This window comes from Salvia hispanica, chromosome 4, assembly GCF_029641045.1.
Source record: "Salvia hispanica isolate PSC_SH4W2 chromosome 4, Shi_PSC_v1, whole genome shotgun sequence".
NCBI lineage: Eukaryota > Viridiplantae > Streptophyta > Magnoliopsida > Lamiales > Lamiaceae > Salvia > Salvia hispanica.
The window spans coordinates 1,969,429-1,989,180 of record NC_142695.1 but is presented as its reverse complement, the minus strand read 5'-3'; the positions used below and the strand labels follow the sequence as shown (position 1 = coordinate 1,989,180).

At 36.2% G+C, this 19,752-nt stretch overlaps 3 protein-coding genes across 3 annotated transcripts; all 3 read right to left on the bottom strand.

The window, feature by feature from the left end:
* Nucleotides 1-872: 872 nt before the first annotated feature.
* Nucleotides 873-4,288, bottom strand: LOC125196189 (CRS1 / YhbY (CRM) domain-containing protein). Its single transcript, XM_048094599.2, has 7 exons — nucleotides 3,290-4,288; nucleotides 2,659-3,118; nucleotides 2,434-2,564; nucleotides 2,010-2,360; nucleotides 1,493-1,942; nucleotides 1,354-1,413; nucleotides 873-1,247 (listed from the first exon to the last, which is right to left on the bottom strand). Exons 1-7 carry the CDS (start codon nucleotides 4,271-4,273, stop codon nucleotides 1,191-1,193), a joined length of 2,493 nt encoding a protein of 830 aa, XP_047950556.2. The 5' UTR covers nucleotides 4,274-4,288; the 3' UTR covers nucleotides 873-1,190.
* Nucleotides 4,289-4,885: 597 nt separating this feature from the next.
* LOC125191846 (cytokinin dehydrogenase 2-like) lies at nucleotides 4,886-8,352 on the bottom strand. The gene is made up of 5 exons (XM_089069660.1): nucleotides 7,768-8,352; nucleotides 7,136-7,263; nucleotides 5,970-6,221; nucleotides 5,479-5,735; nucleotides 4,886-5,201 (listed from the first exon to the last, which is right to left on the bottom strand). The coding sequence occupies exons 1-5, from the start codon at nucleotides 8,327-8,329 to the stop codon at nucleotides 4,913-4,915; spliced, it is 1,488 nt and encodes a 495-aa protein (XP_088925786.1). The 5' UTR covers nucleotides 8,330-8,352; the 3' UTR covers nucleotides 4,886-4,912.
* A 7,351-nt stretch (nucleotides 8,353-15,703) lies between these two features.
* Nucleotides 15,704-19,364, bottom strand: LOC125189293 (cytokinin dehydrogenase 2-like). Its single transcript, XM_089056194.1, has 5 exons — nucleotides 18,821-19,364; nucleotides 17,921-18,048; nucleotides 16,844-17,095; nucleotides 16,351-16,622; nucleotides 15,704-16,199 (listed from the first exon to the last, which is right to left on the bottom strand). Exons 1-5 carry the CDS (start codon nucleotides 19,362-19,364, stop codon nucleotides 15,911-15,913), a joined length of 1,485 nt encoding a protein of 494 aa, XP_088912320.1. The 3' UTR covers nucleotides 15,704-15,910.
* Between the last annotated feature and the right edge of the window lie 388 nt (nucleotides 19,365-19,752).

The window sequence follows — 19,752 nt, the reverse complement described above, 5'->3', positions numbered from 1 at the left end:
AAAAGTAGGACCCACAATCCACTAACTTTTTCAACTCACTTTCCATTACATTTCTTAAAACCCGTGCCCGGTCAAACCGGGACGAATTTTCGTGGACGGAGGGAGTAATTTTTATCGGTAGCAACCCGATTAGCACATTGGGCTAGCCCGAAACCCGAGCTTTTAGGGTTAGGGTTGAACTTTTATAACCCGAAAAAATCACAGCCCGATTAGCCCGCACCCGATTGACCCGCAACCCGAATAGGGTTGGCCTGAAACCCGTTGGGCTGACCCGATTGACATCCCTACTTATTTATAATACACTCATTATTTTTAAATATGGAAAATTTCCAAAACTATGGAAACTTTCCATGTAGAAATTAACATACTACTATTTTAAAATATGGAAATTTTCATACCCGGGCATGTTAGGGTGCCACCACCCCTTAAAATAACACCATACCACCATTCATAGCCAATTATTTGTACACGTGGACGAATAATAAGCTGCCACGTGACCAAAAAAAAAATCTAGAATAAGACGGTTAGCAATTTGCTGGTCTTTATCCAACAATATTTCTTGTCCAGCAATATCCGACACACTATAAAACAATCTATAGATTGCTGTGTAGTGTTTGTAATATTGCTGTGTAGCGTTTATAATATTACTGTATAAGCGGTGTCACGGTGTCATTTTAAGAGGGGTTGTCATTTTAACATAAGCCTACGTCTATATATACTTTCACATTTTAAAATATGAAAATTTTCATACTCAATTATTGAAAGCAACATCAAATTTCCTTCAAATTTGTGCTTCTCCTAATTGACGTATGTATGGAAAGAATTTTGTTTTATTCTAAAGATTCATCGTTTTTTCTAAATAAGTTACTTCATTCACAAAATGTAACAACACTATTAAATATTAATGTGTGAAACAGATTTTAATTACATACGACAATGCTCAGAATTTGAAATACAAGACTAAATTACACACTGCACCAAGATGTGGAGGGGACTATCTTTGGGAGTTTAGGCAGTGGAGATGTTGCCGATCGAGTCACCTTTTCCTCACGAGCTCGTCTCGTTCGCCTCCTCTTGCCTCCACCAGACTCTATCGATCTCGTGTAAAAATCACTCCACAACGCAAAGGCAGTTGCTAGAACCATGATGCTAAATCTTCTCTCACGTCGCCACATTCTCCTCATCTGTCTTCAGACGCTCGATTCCAAGGCCTCCACTCCATTGCCATGCTCACTCTTCATATCATCCTGTCCATTGCCAAAAAGTATCAAAATCACGCGTTAAACAACACGGTGTTCGTGAGAAATCTGGCATTTGCTTCTGGTATTCCAAGAAAATAGCAAGAAGTCATACTAGTTCCTGCTTCATCTTCTCAATTCTTTCCTCGAGTTCTACAACGTGGTGTATCAGTGCCTGCATATTGTTCAATAGATTGCGCGTGAATAAACTCTCTCTATACGCCATCAAAAAATTATACTTTTCAAGATACTACCTCACGCCGCTGAAGTTCAATGGAACGAGCAAAGGCTTGCCTCTTCGTGAGGAGATTTTGGGGCCTAATGACAGGGGGCGGCCGGTAGTTCTTCCCACGATACACTAATATAACACAGCCTTTAGGGGTTCTTTCTACAGACACCAACACTCCACCACTCTCGGCCTCCAGTGAGATCGCAATGTGCCTGACTTGTGCATAGGTTTTCCGTTCAACCAAAATCTTTACCAGCTCGCGATACCTCCAGTGCAAGTGCATATTCTCAATAGTGCCACCAAATACTTCTCGCCTCCCTAGAACTAATTTAGGTTTCATGCTCGACCCAATCCTACGAAACAATTGCCTTTCCTCATCGGTTAAGGTCTCCAGATCAGTGGGTAGTTCTTCTGGTTCTTGATTTTTCAGCACTTTTTGCAAGGTTTTCTCCGTGTTTCTGATCTTCCCCTTTGCCTGCAGATATTTGTTCAGTAACTATTGCAAAAAAAAAAACGGAATTCAAATATAACGTATTACGTACAAGAGTTAGCTTCCTCTGAAGAGATTCGACCAAAGCAGCCTGTCTAGCAATAGCTGCATCTCTGAACATCTTCTCCTTTTCTGCGTCGTTAGGTTGGTTCCCCCACCGTGAAGTTGCTGCCACGGTTTCAGCCAGGGTCCCAGCAACTAATTGCTGCTTGGATGCTTTGGAGTTCGACTCAATTAATGCAGCAGCTCTCTGCCGAGCTAGCTCCTCCTCATCCTGCTGGAAGCCTGTGCGCTTCTCCATTTCTACGAGTGCAGTTGAAACACGCGGTGGCAAGAAGTCGTTACCCCTGTACAAAACAATATACTCTTTGTTCCTCGATAGCAGCGTTCCTCCCGTCAATATCTGCAAAATTGATTCAAATTATTAACTAAACAAAAAAGAACCATAAAATTGCTAATAAAGTATGCATCCGGACCTTGAGTTCTTCGGCCATCCTCTCGTTGTTGGTATTGAGAACGCCACGTTTAATGACTATTTTCGCGACAGCACTCTTTTCCCACAACTTCACCATGGCTGCAGCAAGACCTTGTAGCTGTCGGCTCCTCCCTAAATCCACAAGCAAACAGAGCACCAATAAAAAGCAACAACAGCAACGATAGTTCGATTTAATATGCCACGATCATAGGTCTTATATATATACCTAGGGCAAAATGTGGGGGCATTGCCCTTGCTGCCCTACGCAAGAACGTCATTCCTTTATCACGCAATGTTCTCCTACTCCCATGAGGTAGAAGTCTGTACGGAGTCTTGTACCCAGGAACAACGGCCGGAAGCAAGTCTGCATCAACAGGAATTGGTTCCCGACCCGTCCAGTCCATGAACCTAGGACCGAGCTCATCCAACAGAAGGTTCAACTCGCTTAAATCCATTTGCTCTTCTTCGGATAAACTCTGAAAATAATCTGAACTATACAATCCAGACGACTGGGAAGCTCTATTTACGCATTCAACGCTTTTATGAGAATCTTCTCCAGAAGATCCTAATTCTTCAGCATCTGCATGCTGGCTATACGATTTTACACAATCAAACTTGTACGCGTGCCCTCTGTACAACACTACCGAACTCCCCGATCTCCATATCACCAAACCTCCAGTTCTACTCTGACATACAACACAATGCAGCTAAAATTATGTGAAGAAACTTAGCATATCTATTCCAAACATGATCAAACAAACTACTATTTCAATGAACTCATCAAACATTTTTGTTAAGCTAATAGCAACAGATTCACATTATCATTAGAAAAACAATACGAAAAGCAAGGGGTAAACCTCAAGAAACTCGTGCGTTCTCTTCATGTTCTTCGAAGGAGGCCCTTCGAACTTCAACTTGACGACCTCCTCGTCTTTCCACTTGTCGTGGATTTCATTCACTAATGCTTGTGTCACGCCAGCTGCTCCGACTTTGATCCTCTCCACCATCCTCAACGACACGTTCCTAAGCCTCTTCAGCTCGTGCTCGGGTATCGACCTCTCTGCTGAAACCGTTTTCCTATCCCTAAACCTGTCTTTCGTCACAGTTTCAACACTGTTCTTTCTCTTCCACGGGGATTTGCTTAAATCACCTCCACCAGCAGAGCTCTTAATATCATTTGCATTTCCACAAACAGTTGGCGGGTTCTCCATCACACTAGCACTTTCACCTCTCCGAGCTTCCAAATTCTCAAATTTTGGAGGTAATCCAATTGGGGCTTCATCCAATTCGCGGAATTTCCTTTCACTCTCATCATCTATCATCTCATCCCTCACCAAATTAGTCCCTTTTCCAACATTTTCTGCAAAATTCCTCGAACTATCCGAGATAAAAACTTTCCGATTTCCACTTCCATGAGCCCAAGGAGCTGAATTCGACTTAATTTCTACACGAGCACGAACCGGCTCGCTCGCGCGACTGCTCCTCTTAGGTTCTTTCACTGAAGAATCATCGGATGAAAATTCTTGAACTTCTTCTAAATTCGTATCGCCGATTTCTTGCTCTTGCCACGGGAAATTTTCCCGTAAAGAAGGAAACTTTTGGGACCATTTGTCGTGAACTTGCTCGAGAAAACTTGGCCTCGGTTTCCTCTTTTTGTTCTTCAGCAGATTGGGTTCGTTGTCGAATTGAACAGTCTGCTGACAGCAAGAAATTTTGAGTTTTTGAGCTCTACTTGAAGAGAGGGGATTTGCGCGATACAAAAGAAAGAAGAGAGACTGTGGAGAAGAGGTGTTTGAAGAAGGGGATAAGAAGAAATTGGATGGCAGTGATGAAATCGCCATGGCGATGAGGTTTTGAGGTTTTACAAGATTTAACGATATTAATTTCTCAAAATATCAATCTGACCCTTCTACTTCCCCTTATTTCTCAATTAACCCTTTTCGGTTAACCCTTCAAATTTTTGGTTTTCCACATAATAATACTCCCTCGGTCTCAGAAAAGATGTCACACTTGTCGGACGGCACGAGATTTTAGGAGGTTTTGTTTTATGGGTTAAATGGTGAGAGAAAATATAATTTTTATATTCATGTGAGCGATAACTTTTTCCAAAAAGGAAAATGTGACATCTTTTGTGGGACAAATTAAAAAGGAAAGTGTGACATCTTTTGTGGGACGGAGGGAATACAAACGAAACGAAAAAAATATTAAAATCGAATATTTAATATTATTATTAATATTTTATTTCAGCATCAGCATATTTGAATTTCTGATTCCGTCACCATTCTAAGAGGTTGCTTTTATTATTAATATTTTATTTAAGCATCAACATATTTGAATTTCTGATTCCGTCACCATTCTAAGAGGTTGCTTTAGCAACAACCAATTATTTCTAATTTTTCGGGAACATCTAAACCATCATATATAAATCTCTCCAGCAAAAGATAGAGAGATGCATACAACTCCAAATAGAAAAAAGTTGATCAATTGAAAATCCTTTGGCCAGGAGACAGTATGTTCTTGGGATCAAACATGGCTTTCCTCTTCTCAACTATTTCCCATTTCGTCCCAAAATGGTCCATCCATTCTTTCTTGGACTTTATATTTGGAAGATATTGCTTCACCTTTAGCCCTTTGCTTTTGCAAAACTCCAAAATCTCATTGTTGAACTCATCCATGGATTTATAGCCATCTTGCGGCGTTGTGTGCAGCGCCGCCAGAGTGTAGAATACTTCCTCGTCCGGCACCACCGCTGTCATTCTGTCGTCCCATCTGCGCGCGAATTAATCATAAAACAATTATGAGAATGTTGTCAAGTTGAAGTATTTTTTCACGGGAAACCCTAATTCGGACTCTAGTAATGATCTTGCAAAATGACGTCTTCAATAAAAAGTCTTCATACCGTAGGTTGGCAATATGAAGACTTTTTATTAAAGACGTCATTTTGGGTTAAAAAAATTTACGTTGAGAAATTATAGTTATAATTCTCATTAAGGTAAAAAAAAATAGCTCTCGTCCATCAGTGGTACACACACATATATAGGCTTACTTGTTTCTGTTGAACGGATAGAAGATGAAGATGCCGGACGTATCATTGAGCTTGGGGAGCATGCCAGCTAAAACTCCGGCATTGAATTCGACTATCGAAGATTTGGGTATGAAGAGATTGAGCCATGGGTGAGATGGCAGTGGTGGCGTCCCATTGTCTATGTCCCCCGATCCATCAATGAACTCAACAAATGAAGCATCTGTTGTTGCGTTGTAACCACTCATATACTTCAACTCCTTCAATAATGTATCAAATTCCTAAGCAAGGTCAACTTTAAAATTAGTATACATATCTAACTTAATAACATATAGTACTATTGTACTTTCATCGTCCACCGTAAAAGATATCTCATTTTGCTAGAAAAATATTTTACAATAAAATGTCTCATTTCACTTTTTACTTTTAGTAAAATGAGACACATATTACACTATCTTTTTCCACTCTGTTTTCTTACATATAATTGATGGATAGATGGTGGGGGTACTCTATACCTGATCAATGATTGCAGCAGTGTTATTATCGTAATACTTGACGAGTTCAATGTAGTAAAGGACCCCTTGCTTCTTTAGCAAAGCAGCCACCTCGGCTTTGCGGGAAGGAGAGGACGATGTCCAGTCACTTGCCGCATTCTCATTTATAACGATAAATCCTTCCACGTAGTTTGACGCGTTGTTTGAAATCAGATGTTCTTGGTCTCTTGTAAATGTTGTGAAATCGCTATAAAGCAACTTCGCCCATTTCACCTATTCATCACAAATCATATTCAAAGATTAGACAGAAACATTAAAAATTAAGTATGTAGTACTATAAAACGTTTCAACAAAATAAATACTCCCCTCCTCCCATTCACTTTTTTTTTTCTTTTGATACATTGCACTTCAACGAATATATTTCCTAAAATAGAAACATAAGTTTCTTCATTTAATTTACCATTCTTGTAAGTGTCCCTTAAAAAATTGGCCTTTTTTTTAATTTTAAATAAACTCCTATATGAAGGAGGAAATTACAACTGATGTCAAGAGGGCTCGAACTCGGCACCTCATACAATAATGTCTAAGCTCTTTGCCTGGTGTTTTAAGAGTAGACCATCTTCTTTTATACGAAGACAATTCATAGTCAATTTTTCCTGGTGTTTTAAGAGTAGACCATCTTCTTTTATTTTTAAATAGACTTGTTTTGAACGGCTCTAATATCTTTGTATAAGCTTAATGGTGGTTAGAAACTAACACATTTGAAAATTGACGTATATAAATGTATAATCTACAAAGAAATATAACTATCTTATGTGAACATGAGCATCAGGTTCATGGCATGTTAGTCTTATTCGGAGCTATAAATTTTACAAATTACATAACAATTAATCAAAGCTCAATTTGTTCCTTTTTATAATTTGTATAATTAATGATGTCAATAATTATTTATAAGGTCATCAAATCAAACTAATGTACGAAACAAAAGAAATAACCTCAATCTAATTTAATGATCAATCTATATTAAACGAGCGATATTCAAGACCAGATTATGCTCACTATTACTCTAATATTTCTCATAATTACACACATAATTAGCTAGTCAAACAAGTATACTCTCTAATTAAGTTAGTATTTATATTCATTTTGAGAAACGTAAATAATTAATTAAGGAAAGAAAGACTTACTCTTGTGGGAGCTTTGTCCAAGACAATTCTTGCTCGAGTAATAATACCAAACTGTCCAAGACCACCTAACACTCCAAAAAATAGTTCCGGATTTCTTGTCCTTGAGCATGTCATGAATTCTCCTTTCCCTAATCATATAAATGCAAATTTCGTCAATTATTATTCTGTCAAAGTCAATGAAATCAATCACCTAAATACCCACTTTATATTAATTAAACCCTATTATCATAAAATAGAAAATAAACACATTCACATTCCTATCTTAAAAAAAAAAATAATAATTCCGCAATTATAATTAGCTAGACATAACATATATTTCGAAAACAAATTAAAACTAGTATATAAAATCACAACTTTCAACTTTTCATCAGAAACCGAAACTTATACGCAAAATCAAATATAACCCGACAACAAAATCTCTGGACAAAACTAAAATGCATATATAAAATCACAACTTTCTAAAATTTCTCCCAAAAATCGAAACTGACTCAACAGAATTAAACACAGCGACGCTGCGTCGAACAAAACGACACGATTCATCCAAAACAACACCGTTTCATCGCCACATTTATCGATAATTGCAAAAAATAAAAAAGTCACGCTTTCACATTCGACCTAGGACTCAGACTCACCAGTAACAACATCAAGTTCAACAACATTGCTAATTTGCGGCCCATGCATAAAAGCCTGGCCGCTTATCCCCGCGTTCGAAAGCGTCCCTCCAACACTCAGATACACGTAATCCGTCCACGACACGGGCGCCACTCCCACCGCGGTCGCCTCCTTCAACACATCCACCCACAGCTGCTCCCCTCCAACATCCGCATACATCCCCTCCAAATCGATCCTAATCCTCTCTTTCCCTTTCCCTTTCCCCAGCGAAGTCATGTCCACCACCACCCCGCCCCCCGCCATCGCCTGCCCCCTCACCGAGTGGCCCCGCCCCCTGGCCGCCACCGTGAAGGGCTCCCTCGACGCGTGGGAAGCCCTGATCAGCTCCACCACGTCCTTCTCCGAGGAAGGGTAGGCCACTCCGAGAGGGATGTGGTGGACGATGTTGCCGTAGTCGGTCGAGCCGAGAGAGAGGGAGGCGGCGTCGGTTTTTATTATCTCCGGTTTGGATGCGGCGGCAGAGGTGATTATTGTGAATGAGATGGAAATTATGAGGAGAATTGAGAGTGTTGAAGGATGCATTTTTTTTTTCTTTTTTGTATTGGTTTTTAATTGTATTTGTTGCCTTGTTGGGTTTGGTTTGTTTATATTTATAGAGGTGTGGAAATGAGGTGTTAGGGTAAGTTGTTTGACTTTATTTTTTGTAAATTACTCCCTCCGTCCCGCTTTAGGAGTCCCGGTTGATTAATTTTGGGCGTCTCGCTTTAGGATTCCCGGTTGAGATAAATTAATAAAAAATGCCTACAAAGTGTTAAAAGTGGGTGCCAACATCCACTACAACTAATAAAAAAGTGCTAAAAGTTGGTCCCAACATCCACTAAAACATTTATTTATTGGACACTCAACTAAAAGTGGGTCCCAACATCCACTAAAACATTTATTTATTACACACTAAACTTTTTTCTTAAAACATGTGCCCGACTCAACCGGGACTCCTAAAGTGGGACGGATGGAGTATTATATTATTGGTTTAACCTAATTTTGTAAGATCATCTCCAATGGCTTTAGGCCAGCTATATGCCAGCCATAGTCCAGCCAAAAACTCATTTTATCACATCATCAGGACAAAAAACCCTTCCTGCTACATCATCTGGACAAGCAATAGCCTAGCCATAGGCCAACAAAATTATAAAAAATAAATAAATTACAATCACGCAAAATACGGAATTAAATTTACGACACAGATACAGGAAAATGCAATAATTTTATATAAATTAAAAAAATGTACATCCTAAAAATATTACATAAAAAAAAATTCATAAAAAAATACATTAAAAAATGCAATCGGCTAGCCGAAATTGAGCCTGCTATGGCGGTTAGCGCATTGACCAGCGGATCGGCTAGCGCCCGCGAATCTGGTCGAGCTCGCCCATCGGCTAGCCTAAATTGCCGCAATGGTGGCTAGCGGATCGGCCAGCGGATCGGCTAGCGCCCGCGATCGGCTAGCCTATCCGCTAGCCTCCGATGATGCTCTAATTGATCAACATTTTGAGTCGACATGACTTAATAACTAAATTACGTGAATATTTCGGCACAAAGTTGCACTTGATTGCCAACTTTTTTTTCATTTTTGGTTTTTGTTTAGTTGTGTATTAAATTGACTGATTTTTAGTTCAATTTAATTAGTTATAATTATGAATTGATGGATCAGTAAATTTTAATTATGAAATAAAACTCTAGTGATGAATTATAAACCATAATTAGTTGTAAACTTTATGTCAATGACGATTCCTTGTGGATCGTATATTAGATTTTATTGGGCTTCATCTAGTCAGCCCAACATTGGCCCACGTAACGTAAGTAAAATAAATTTAGGATTCTTGTTACTCTCATACTGAATTTCAAATTTAATAAAAGTTACTATCATATTTTGGAAATGAAATCATGGTAATAGAAATATAAATGTATTAATTGGCTGAGTTTAGAATCTCTTAATATAAGCAAAAAATCCCTTTTCAATGTTATTATAAAGAAATGATATTCATCACTGAAAATATTTGACTTTTGATGGGGCCTATAACATTTGTATTACGAAATGCTCAAACTCAAAATATAATAATGCAGTAATTATGAATAAAAATTAGCAGTAAAAATAATAAAATCAAATTCTCTATCCAAATCATTACAGAATGAAAATATCGAATGAAGACGAGAAAACATAAACTTGATGTTTAACATTTCAAAATAATGTAAAATTTCATGAATTTAAAAGCAAATAATTATTACTCCCTCCGCCCCTCAAAAATATATATACACTATTTCTTTTTTAGTCTATCCCTCCGCCCCTCAAAAATATATATACACTATTTCTTTTTTAGTCTATCTCGTAAGAATATGGACTTTTTAATTTTAAAAAGTTTTTTATCTCTAATGAAGTGAGACTTATTCTCCATTAATAATATTTTAATTTCTTTTCTTTCTGTCTCTTTCTTACTTTACTAATTTTATATTAAAACTCGTGCCGATTCTATATTGCATATTCTTTAGGAACGGATGGAGTATTTAATTCGATATTTAACCTAATTGAAAACTTCTGTCCCCACCAACACATTTCTATTTTGTCACAATTTCATTTGTATAGCTGTAATTAATTGCTCACGTGGTACACATTTAATTCAAAAATTATAAGAATATTAATATTTAATAAGCACGCATATTTTGACACATTACAAGAGCATATCTTATTCGTACCATCAAAATAGATATGCTATTATAAAAAGACAATAATAATAGTAATTCCCAATGAGAATGATCCCTTGAATCTTTGCAACTTCTTTGGAGATTTTGGTGTAGTCACATTCAATCCATTGCTATATATTGTCATTTTCATGGGACACCATTGGTTCATTTAAACTTCCTTTTACTATTATAATTAATTAATCAAATACAAATTGTAAGGAAAATTTATGTATAAAATTTGGTCAAATTCTAATTCATGTAATATATTATTGATGTTTTATAACCAAATGACATCATTTTCTTTATAAATAGACAACATCGTTGAACTCGTCGAAAATGACCTCCACATGACTTATCAGCTTCCATGTCATATACAATTTCACTAGAAGATTTCGCCGCAGGATAACTGAGAACAAATCCACTTCATGAATATTCAAATTGATTTTTAAAGTTGAGGGAAGAACCTAAATTTGACCAAACTCCATATTTGTTTTCCTGACAATTTACCCATTAATCAAATAGATTAATTTCCCATTTATTTATAATACTTCATCCCAGTCAATGAAAGTCTTACTTATTAGCAACTCGAATTTTAAAAAATATATGAAGAGATGTAATGTGAAAAGTTAGGGGAGTACTAGTCAGAATCATACTCAATCAATAAAAGTCTTGCTTTTCAGCAGCACAAATTTTTAAAAATATGAAGGATCGCGATGAGAAATTAGGTTAGGGGAGTCTAAGTCGGATTCATACTCAATACTTCATCCTCAATCAATAAAAGTCTTACTTTTGGAGTTACTATTTTTTTCTTAATAATTAGTATGATTTCCAACATGTAATAATTAACTAGATCTGTATTGATCTGGTTGTTGTGAATGGACAAGTTCAAATTTCTTAAAGAGGAAGATGCAAATCTTGGGTGTACTAGATGTCAAGGAGATATGAACGCACGTTTTAATTTCTTCTTATGTGATGTCAAAATCAATATGAAATGTTGTCATTTTCCTAGCAAACATTGATTTGTAATTTTGTAGTAATAAATCTCTCTGGCTAAAATGTTTTAAGGGATTGTATTTATTGCTATGACTTATTAAAATTTAGTAAAATCACAATCTTTAAAATATATACTAGTACTAGTTAATATATAATGCATGTTTAATCCTTCAAATTAGTAAAATCACAATCTTTCAAATATACTGCTACTGTACTACTTAATTTATAATGCATATTTGATCCTTCAATATAGTAAAATCACAATCTTTAAAATATTCGACTTATTATTGCAATATCTTGCAAACAGTGATTTAATTGAAAACTAATCCTTCTTTTAGAAAAAAACCAATTCTTGAAACTATCGACTCTTTCTATTTTCCATTCCAATCACTTTCACTAAATCTGTTGAATCTCATGTTCCATGACTATCAATACTTTTATCCATTTATATTAATTATATACGTACCTTAAATGCTAATTATTTGAATAAAACAAAAAAATAATAATAATAAATGTAATATACTAGTTTGTTATAGTATCGTGTGGGTACACTACTAATTAGTTTAGACAAAATATTGAAGGTTGATAGATGTGTATGTATGGGACCACGATTGTCTATAGACAAAATTTTGTTTAGAAATTTGATTTTGGATTTGGTTGACATACAATCACAATCTACATTTAAACAACGAAATCTTTGCTGATGTACACACAATTTTGCGAGAAACCTTCATATTTCTATAAGATCAATATTATTCAATTCAAAGATTCTAGACAACGAAATGTACTTTAATTATTGATTACTTGACCAATTAGTTGTTTACCAGGTAAGTCAATTTGAAAATATAAAACATCACTTTATTATTTTATTCATTTTTCCACTTTAAATAGTACTCCCTCCGTCGCATAGTAGATGCCACATTTTCTTTTTTAGTTTGTTCCACAAAAATGTCACATTTCATCTTTTGGAAAAAGTTCCTTCTCACATCAATTATAAAATTATATTTTCTCTCACCACTTAACACACAAAATAACATCTCCTAAAATCTCGTACCATCTCTCGAGTGTGACATCTACTATGCGACGGATAGAGTAATAGTAGTAAATTTTTTTCGTTCTCAAATGTTAACAAAGTTATTAGATATAGATGACCTTCAAATCTAAAAAAAATATAAATAACTCAATTACTTAAATAAAACTAAGCCAGGTACAACATTTACATAGTTGAGAACATATTTCCAATCAATGGTGAATCCAGATCGGATCAAAGCTCAACGGACTCCACCGCAGGCCCATATGCGAGTGCATGATTTTTTACCGATAAAAATAAGTGAAAAGAACAATATGGTAGAAGCCCCTTGTTGTTCTTTTGACTGGCGGGGTTATGCGGGGTGAAAAGTTCCATTAAACTCTACAATGATAGCCTAGTAACTCCATTAAATTCGAATATGCCAAGTTTAGTACTATTTCCACCTCGGTGTAGAGGTGCCCACGGTTCAGGAACCGGCGGTTACGGTTCGGAACCGTCGGTTCCGGTTTTGAAAATTGTTGAATCGGAACCGAACCGCGAGGGTGTTTCGCGGTTACGATTTCAGTTCCAAAATTGCTAGTTTAGATTTCGGTTTCGAACCGACGGTTTTTTACGGGTTTTCACGGTTCTGAACCACCGGTTTTTTGCAGTTCCGGCTTGATCTCACGGATTTTCGCGGTTTCGATTTGGAACCGCTCGGAACCGGTGGTTCCAGCACGATTTCAGTTCGAAAATTTTTGAACCTGAACCGAACCACGGTTCAAAAATCGACGGTTTCGATTCGGATAAACTCTCACGGTTTCGGTTCGAAACCGTAAACGACAGTTACGGTTTCAGTTTTAACCACCGATTCGGTAAACCTTGGGCAGGTCTACCTCGATAACTTCCTCGCTACAAATCCAAGGAGGATTGGAAAAAACATATTTGCTTCATAAAGGACTTAGGAAAGCTATATCTTAAACAGCAAATTATCATTTTACATCAAACCGGGTTGGTTCTAAGTAATTTTGCCATAAAATTGAGACGATTTTTTAAAGAGAGGCGACAAAACTTAATTTATTTTTTTTGATTTTTTTTTAATTTTTTGGGTTTTTGCTAATTTTATGGAGATGAATTTTGGAGAAGATAAAGTGGAGAGAGAGAAATATGGAGAGAGGAAGACGCCGGTTTTATGGAGAGAGAGAAAAAAAAATTGTACTCATTAATTTAGCATTAATTTAGGAAACTAATTATCTCTAAAACTAAATCCATATTAAATTGGTCAACTTTTAAATTAAGAACTGTAATTTCAATTCACACCCTAATTATGAAAATAATTAAAATTTAAATTTTCAATAAATATATTTACTTGTAATTGTCAATTTTTTTAAAATTAATTTAGATTTTTTTTATTTATTATAGTCCAATAATTTTTATTCTAATTAAATTAAAATATAATAAAAAATGTAAAAAAATCATTTTAATTTGGGGCCTGGGCTTCCACCATTGTGGTGACCAAGTTTTTTTGGAAAGGGCCAAATTTTTTAGGCATGCCCAAGTTTTGGTGACTTCGGATGCCCAAGGGGGCCACCATTGTGAACACCCTAAGACCATGTTAATCGGTTGAAACGGTCGACCGCCACCTCATTTGCAATTTAAATAAAAAAAAATTGATGCAGCGGCCTCTCTCTCTCCAAGACCGTGGCCTCCTTCACCCCAACCACCAACCGCCTGGTCTTCATCCAATGAAATTGTGCCAAATGGCACAATCTCATTGGTTGATATATTTTTTAAAATTTATATATATTTAATATATTATATTAAAAATTATAACAATTATATCAAAATTCATAATTTTTCTTCCTCTATAAATAGAGACTACATTTGCTATAGTTTTGCATAACAAAAAAACATCTTTTCTCCTATAATCCTCCTTGTTTGATACAATTTCATATTTTTGTTTTTCCTTTGTTGTTAACTATGGATGATGATGAGATATTCTCCGGTTCCCTAAATTTTGATCCTTCCCAAAACATCAATCCTTTTCAAAATTTCGATCCTTCCCAAGATTATTTCCCTAGCTTTGATGATTTTCCGAATTCTAGTCAATTTCAAAGTCAAGTTCAAAACCAACCGTCAAGCAAAGACAAAGAAAAAAGCAACACGAGTGCTTCAAACACTCCACGTGGTTGGAGTGAGCAAGAAAACATGGCATTAATGTCTGCTTGGTGTTTCTTCAGCAACAATGCAATTGTTGGCACCAACCAAACTAGTTTCCATCTGTGGCAAAATGTTACTGATCTGTATGAGCAAACAAGAAAAGAAAATCCAACAATGGGCCAACCAAGAAGTACGGAGTCATTGAGACAACGCTACAAACGAATCAATGCAAATGGAAGTTTGTCTGCATGACAAGTCATTTTCCACTCAACAGTGGTGGTGGAATCCAATAGAAACCCATGTGACCACGAAAATCAAAGTATGACTACATGACAAACCATTCTCCATCACAAGTGGTGGTGGAATCCAATAGAAACCCATGTGATCACGAAAATTGTTCCAGAAATTCCTTAAATCTTTGTCCTTTTTATTTTAAACAATAATATCACTAAGTTTCCATGACATTATCAATGGACATTTCATTATAACCTTCCTTTACAAAAAAGAAAAAGGAGGAGGAATTTCTAGAATCTTACACGATATCCGTTTATGGATGTAGTATTATGTTTATGGGGTTTCACCATTTAAGCATTTTATACTAATAAAAAAATTATGTTTATATTCATAGTTATGATTTTTATTTCGATGCCAATGAACTCGTTTCTATCTGCAGTTCCTTTTTTCCTACTCACAATTTTTTTAACATGCATATGTTATTTTAAACAAATATTGAAATAAACTATGATTATACATATTTTTGAATTTAATACAATTAGATAGTATGTCTTTGTGGTTGGACAGATAGAGATAGAGTGGCTCCGGAGAAGAGGTGTGTGAAGGAGGGGGATAAGAAGAAATTGGATGGCTGTGATGAGGTTTTGAGGTTTTACAAGATTTAACGATATTAATTTCTCAAAATATCAATCTGACCCTTCTACTTCCCCTTATTTCTCAATTAACCCTTTTTGTTTTCGTTTAATTTTATTAGATTTTTTATTGAGTCCATACACAGAATAATATAAACGAAACGAACTAGAGTACTTAAAGTAGAATAATAATATTAAAATTGAATATTTAATATTATTATTAATAATTATTGCAGCATCAGCATATTTGAATTTCTGGTGCTGTCACCATACTAAGATGTTGCTTTAGCAACAACCAATTATTTCTATCTTTTCGAGAAGATCTAAACGGTCATATATACATCTCTCCGACAAAAGATAGAGAGATGCATACAACTCCGAAAAGAAAAAAAATGGTCAATTGAAAATCCTTTGGCCAGGAGACAGTATGTTCTTGGGATCAAACATGGCTTTCCTCTTCTCAACTGTTTCCCATTTCGTCCCAAAATGGTCCATCCATTCTTTCTTGGACTTTATATTAGGAAGATATTGCTTCACCTTTAGCCCTTTGCTTTTGCAAAACTCCAAAATCTCATTGTTGAACTCATCAATGGATTTGTAGCCATCTTGCGGCGTTGTGTGCAGCGCCGCAAGAGTGTAGAATACTTCCTCGTCCGGCACCACCGCCGTCATTCTGTCGTCCCATCTGCACGCGAATTAATCATAAAACAATTATGGAAGTGTTGTCCAAGTCGAATTAATCATAAAACAATTAATCATTTTGGGTTGAAAAAAATTTACATTGAGAAATTATAATTATAACCCTCGTTAAGGGAAAAAAAATTATATAGGCTTACTTGTTTCTATTGAACGGGTAGAAGATGAAGATGCCGAACGTCTCATTGAGCTTCGGGTCGTTGAGCTTGGGGAGCATGCCGGCTAATACTCCGGCGTTGAATTCGACTATCGAAGATTTGGGTATGAAGAGATTGATCCATGGGTGAGATGGTAGAGGTGGTGTCCCGTTGTCTAAGTCCCCCAATCTATTAATGAACTCAACAAATGAAGCATCTGTTGTTACGTTGTAACCACTCATATACTTCAACTCCTTCAATAATGTGTCAAATTCCTAAGCAAGATCAACTTTAAAATTAGTATACATATCTAACTTAATACTAATATATACTACTATTGTACTTTCAACGTCCACGTATCTCATTTTGCTAGAAATATATGTTAAAATAAAATGTCTAATTTCACTTTTTATTTTTTTAGTAATATAAGACAGATTATTTTTTCCACTCAGTTTTCTTACATATAATGGATAGATGGATGGTGGGAGTACTATACCTGATCAATGGTTGCAGCAGTGTTATTATCGTAATACTTGACGAGTTCAATAAAGTAAAGGACCCCTTGCTTCTTTAGCAAAGCAGCCACCTCGGCTTTGCGGGAAGGAGAGGACAATGTCCAGTCACTTGCCGCATTCTCATTTGTAATGATAAATCCTTCCACGTAGTTTGACGCGTTGTTTGAAATAAGATGTTCTTGGTCTCTTGTAAATGTTGTGAAATCGCTATAAAGCAACTTCGCCCATTTCACCTATTCATCACAAATTAAATTCGGATTAGACACAAACATTAAAAAATAAATATGTATAAAACTTTTCAACAAAATAAATACTCCCCTCTTCCCATTGACTTTTTTTGTCTTTTGATACATTTCACTCCAACTAATATAGTATTTCCTAAAATGGAAACATATGTTTCTTCGTTACTTGTATTAAATTATGTCCCTTAAAAAAATTGGTTAATATAATAATTGTGTAGGCTTGATTGAGGACAACCTCGGATTAAAGTGAGGGCCGGCCACAAAAATTTGGAATTTGTGATTGGCTAGATTGTTTATCTAAGTCAACCAATCATCTTGGGCCGGCCCAAATAATGTTAAATATTTTCTCTTATTTATAATATGTGACAAATATAGTATTTATATGTATGAGTCACTAATATACAAACCATGGGGATACCTGATTTTTATACGAAGACAATTCATAGTCAATTTTTCCTTGTGTTTTAAGAGTAGACTATATTCTTTTATTTATGAATAGACTTGTTTTAAATGACTCTATTATCTTTGTATAAGCCTAAATCCTAGCTAATGGTAGTTAGAAACTATAACACATTTGAATATTGATGTACATAAACAATTAAAGCTCAATTTATTCCTTTTTATAATTTGTATAATTAATGATCAATCTATATTAAACGAGCGATATTCAAGGCCAGATTATGCTCACTATTACACTAACATTTCTCATAATTACACACATAATTAGCTAGTCAAACAAGTATACTCTCTAATTAAGTTTGTGTTTATATTCATTTTGAGAAACGTAAATAATTAATTAAGTAAAGAAAGACTTACTCTTGTGGGAGCTTTGTCCAAGACAATTCTTGCTCGAGTAATAATACCAAACTGTCCAAGACCACCTAAAACTCCAAAAAATAATTCCGGATTTCTTGTCCTTGAGCATGTCATGAATTCTCCTTTCCCTAACCATATAAATGCAAATTTCGTCAGTTATATAACTGATCACCATTATACCCGTCATTAGTTTATATCAAAGTCAATGAAATCAATCCCACTTTATATCAAATTCTTATTCTACAATTAAACCCTATTTATTACCATAAAAACAAAAATAAACACATTCACATTCTAGCAAATCAAAATTGCATAAATCTACCTTCTAAAACAAAAATTTGCGCTATTATAATTGGCTAGACATAACACATGTTAGCGTTACAATATCAAATTTAGAAAACAACTTTGCATTGACTTCTCGTCAATCCCCAACTACTAAAACCAGAATACAAAATCACAACTTCCAACTTTTCATCAGAAACCGAAACTAATACGCAAAATCAAATATAACCCGACAACAAAACCCATGGACAAAACCAAGAACGCACATATAAAATCACAACTTCCTAAATCTTCCCCCAAAATCGAAACTAACACAACAAAATCAAATACAACGTCGACAACAAAATGATGCGACGCTGTTTCATCGCCACATTTATTGATAATCGAAAAAAACAAAAAAATTACACTTTCACATCCGACCTCAAAAAGCTACGAAATTGACCAGAACGCAACGCAAATCAGCCGCCGGCGACTTAAAAACCACAACATACCACCCTCCCAATTTTCACTCAAAACAAGCACCACACCAAACTCACCCTCAATATATAAACAACAAGCAATAAACAACCACAACAAAATAGAAGAAAGAAAAAGAGTGTGATAGAATAAGACTCTCACCAGTGACAACATCAAGCTCAACAACATTACTAATCTGCGGCCCATGCACAAACGCCTGGCCGCCTATCCCCGCGTTCGAAAGCGTCCCTCCCACGCTCAAGTACACGTAGTCCGTCCACGACACGGGCGCCACTCCCACCGCGGCCGCCTCCTTCAACACATCCACCCACAGCTGCTCCCCTCCAACATCCGCATACATCCCCTCCAAATCAATCCTAATCCTCCCCTTTTTGCCCCTCCCAAGAGCCGTCATGTCCACCACCACTCCGCCTCCCGCCATCGCCTGCCCCCTCACCGAGTGGCCCCGCCCCCTGGCCGCCACCGCGAAGGGCTCCCCCGACGCGTGGGAGGCCCTGATCAGCTCCACCACGTCCTTCTCCGAGGAAGGGTAGGCCACCCCGGCCGGGATGTCGTGGACGATGTTGCCGTAGTCGGTCGAGCCGAGAGAGAGAGAGGCGGCGTCGCTTCTTATTGTCTCCGGTTTGTATGCGGCGGAGGTGATTGTTGTGAATGTGATGAAGATGATGAGAATTGAAGGATGCATTTTTATTTTTATTTTTGGTAGTGGTTTTTGATTGTGTTTGTTTATATTTATAGAGGTGTTTGGGTGTTGTTTGACTTTATTATTTTATTGGTATTTTAGTGATTGAATAATCATGGTTATTTATTGCATATGCCTTCTTCTGTGCTGGATGACCTTATTTATTTATTTCAATTTACTAAATATGAAAACATCAATGTATATTATGGTGGCGTTCTGTTGTCATGACTAATAATCATGAGACTATCCATCTAGAATTAAGTTGTGAGATTATTTTAGTTGGAAGAGAGAAACTATGACTAATTATCATGAGACTATCCATCTAGAATTAAGTTAAAGGGGTTAATCTTATGAACCAAACATGATACGTATTTAATCATGAGATTTAGTC

Coding starts and splice junctions, on each gene's coding strand:
- LOC125196189 (XM_048094599.2), bottom strand. CDS start 4,273: ATGGCGATTTCATCACTGCCATCCAATTTCTTCTTATCCCCTTCTTCA. Junction 3,119..3,289: donor GAACGCACGAGTTTCTTGAG/GTTTACCCCTTG, acceptor GTTGTATGTCAG/AGTAGAACTGGAGGTTTGGT. Junction 1,943..2,009: donor TTCAGAGGAAGCTAACTCTT/GTACGTAATACG, acceptor AAATATCTGCAG/GCAAAGGGGAAGATCAGAAA.
- LOC125191846 (XM_089069660.1), bottom strand. CDS start 8,329: ATGCATCCTTCAACACTCTCAATTCTCCTCATAATTTCCATCTCATTC. Junction 7,264..7,767: donor TGAACTTGATGTTGTTACTG/GTGAGTCTGAGT, acceptor TTATATGATTAG/GGAAAGGAGAATTCATGACA. Junction 5,736..5,969: donor CTGCTGCAATCATTGATCAG/GTATAGAGTACC, acceptor GACCTTGCTTAG/GAATTTGATACATTATTGAA.
- LOC125189293 (XM_089056194.1), bottom strand. CDS start 19,364: ATGCATCCTTCAATTCTCATCATCTTCATCACATTCACAACAATCACC. Junction 17,096..17,920: donor TGGACAAAGCTCCCACAAGA/GTAAGTCTTTCT, acceptor TGTGATGAATAG/GTGAAATGGGCGAAGTTGCT. Junction 16,200..16,350: donor TACCCGTTCAATAGAAACAA/GTAAGCCTATAT, acceptor ATTCGCGTGCAG/ATGGGACGACAGAATGACGG.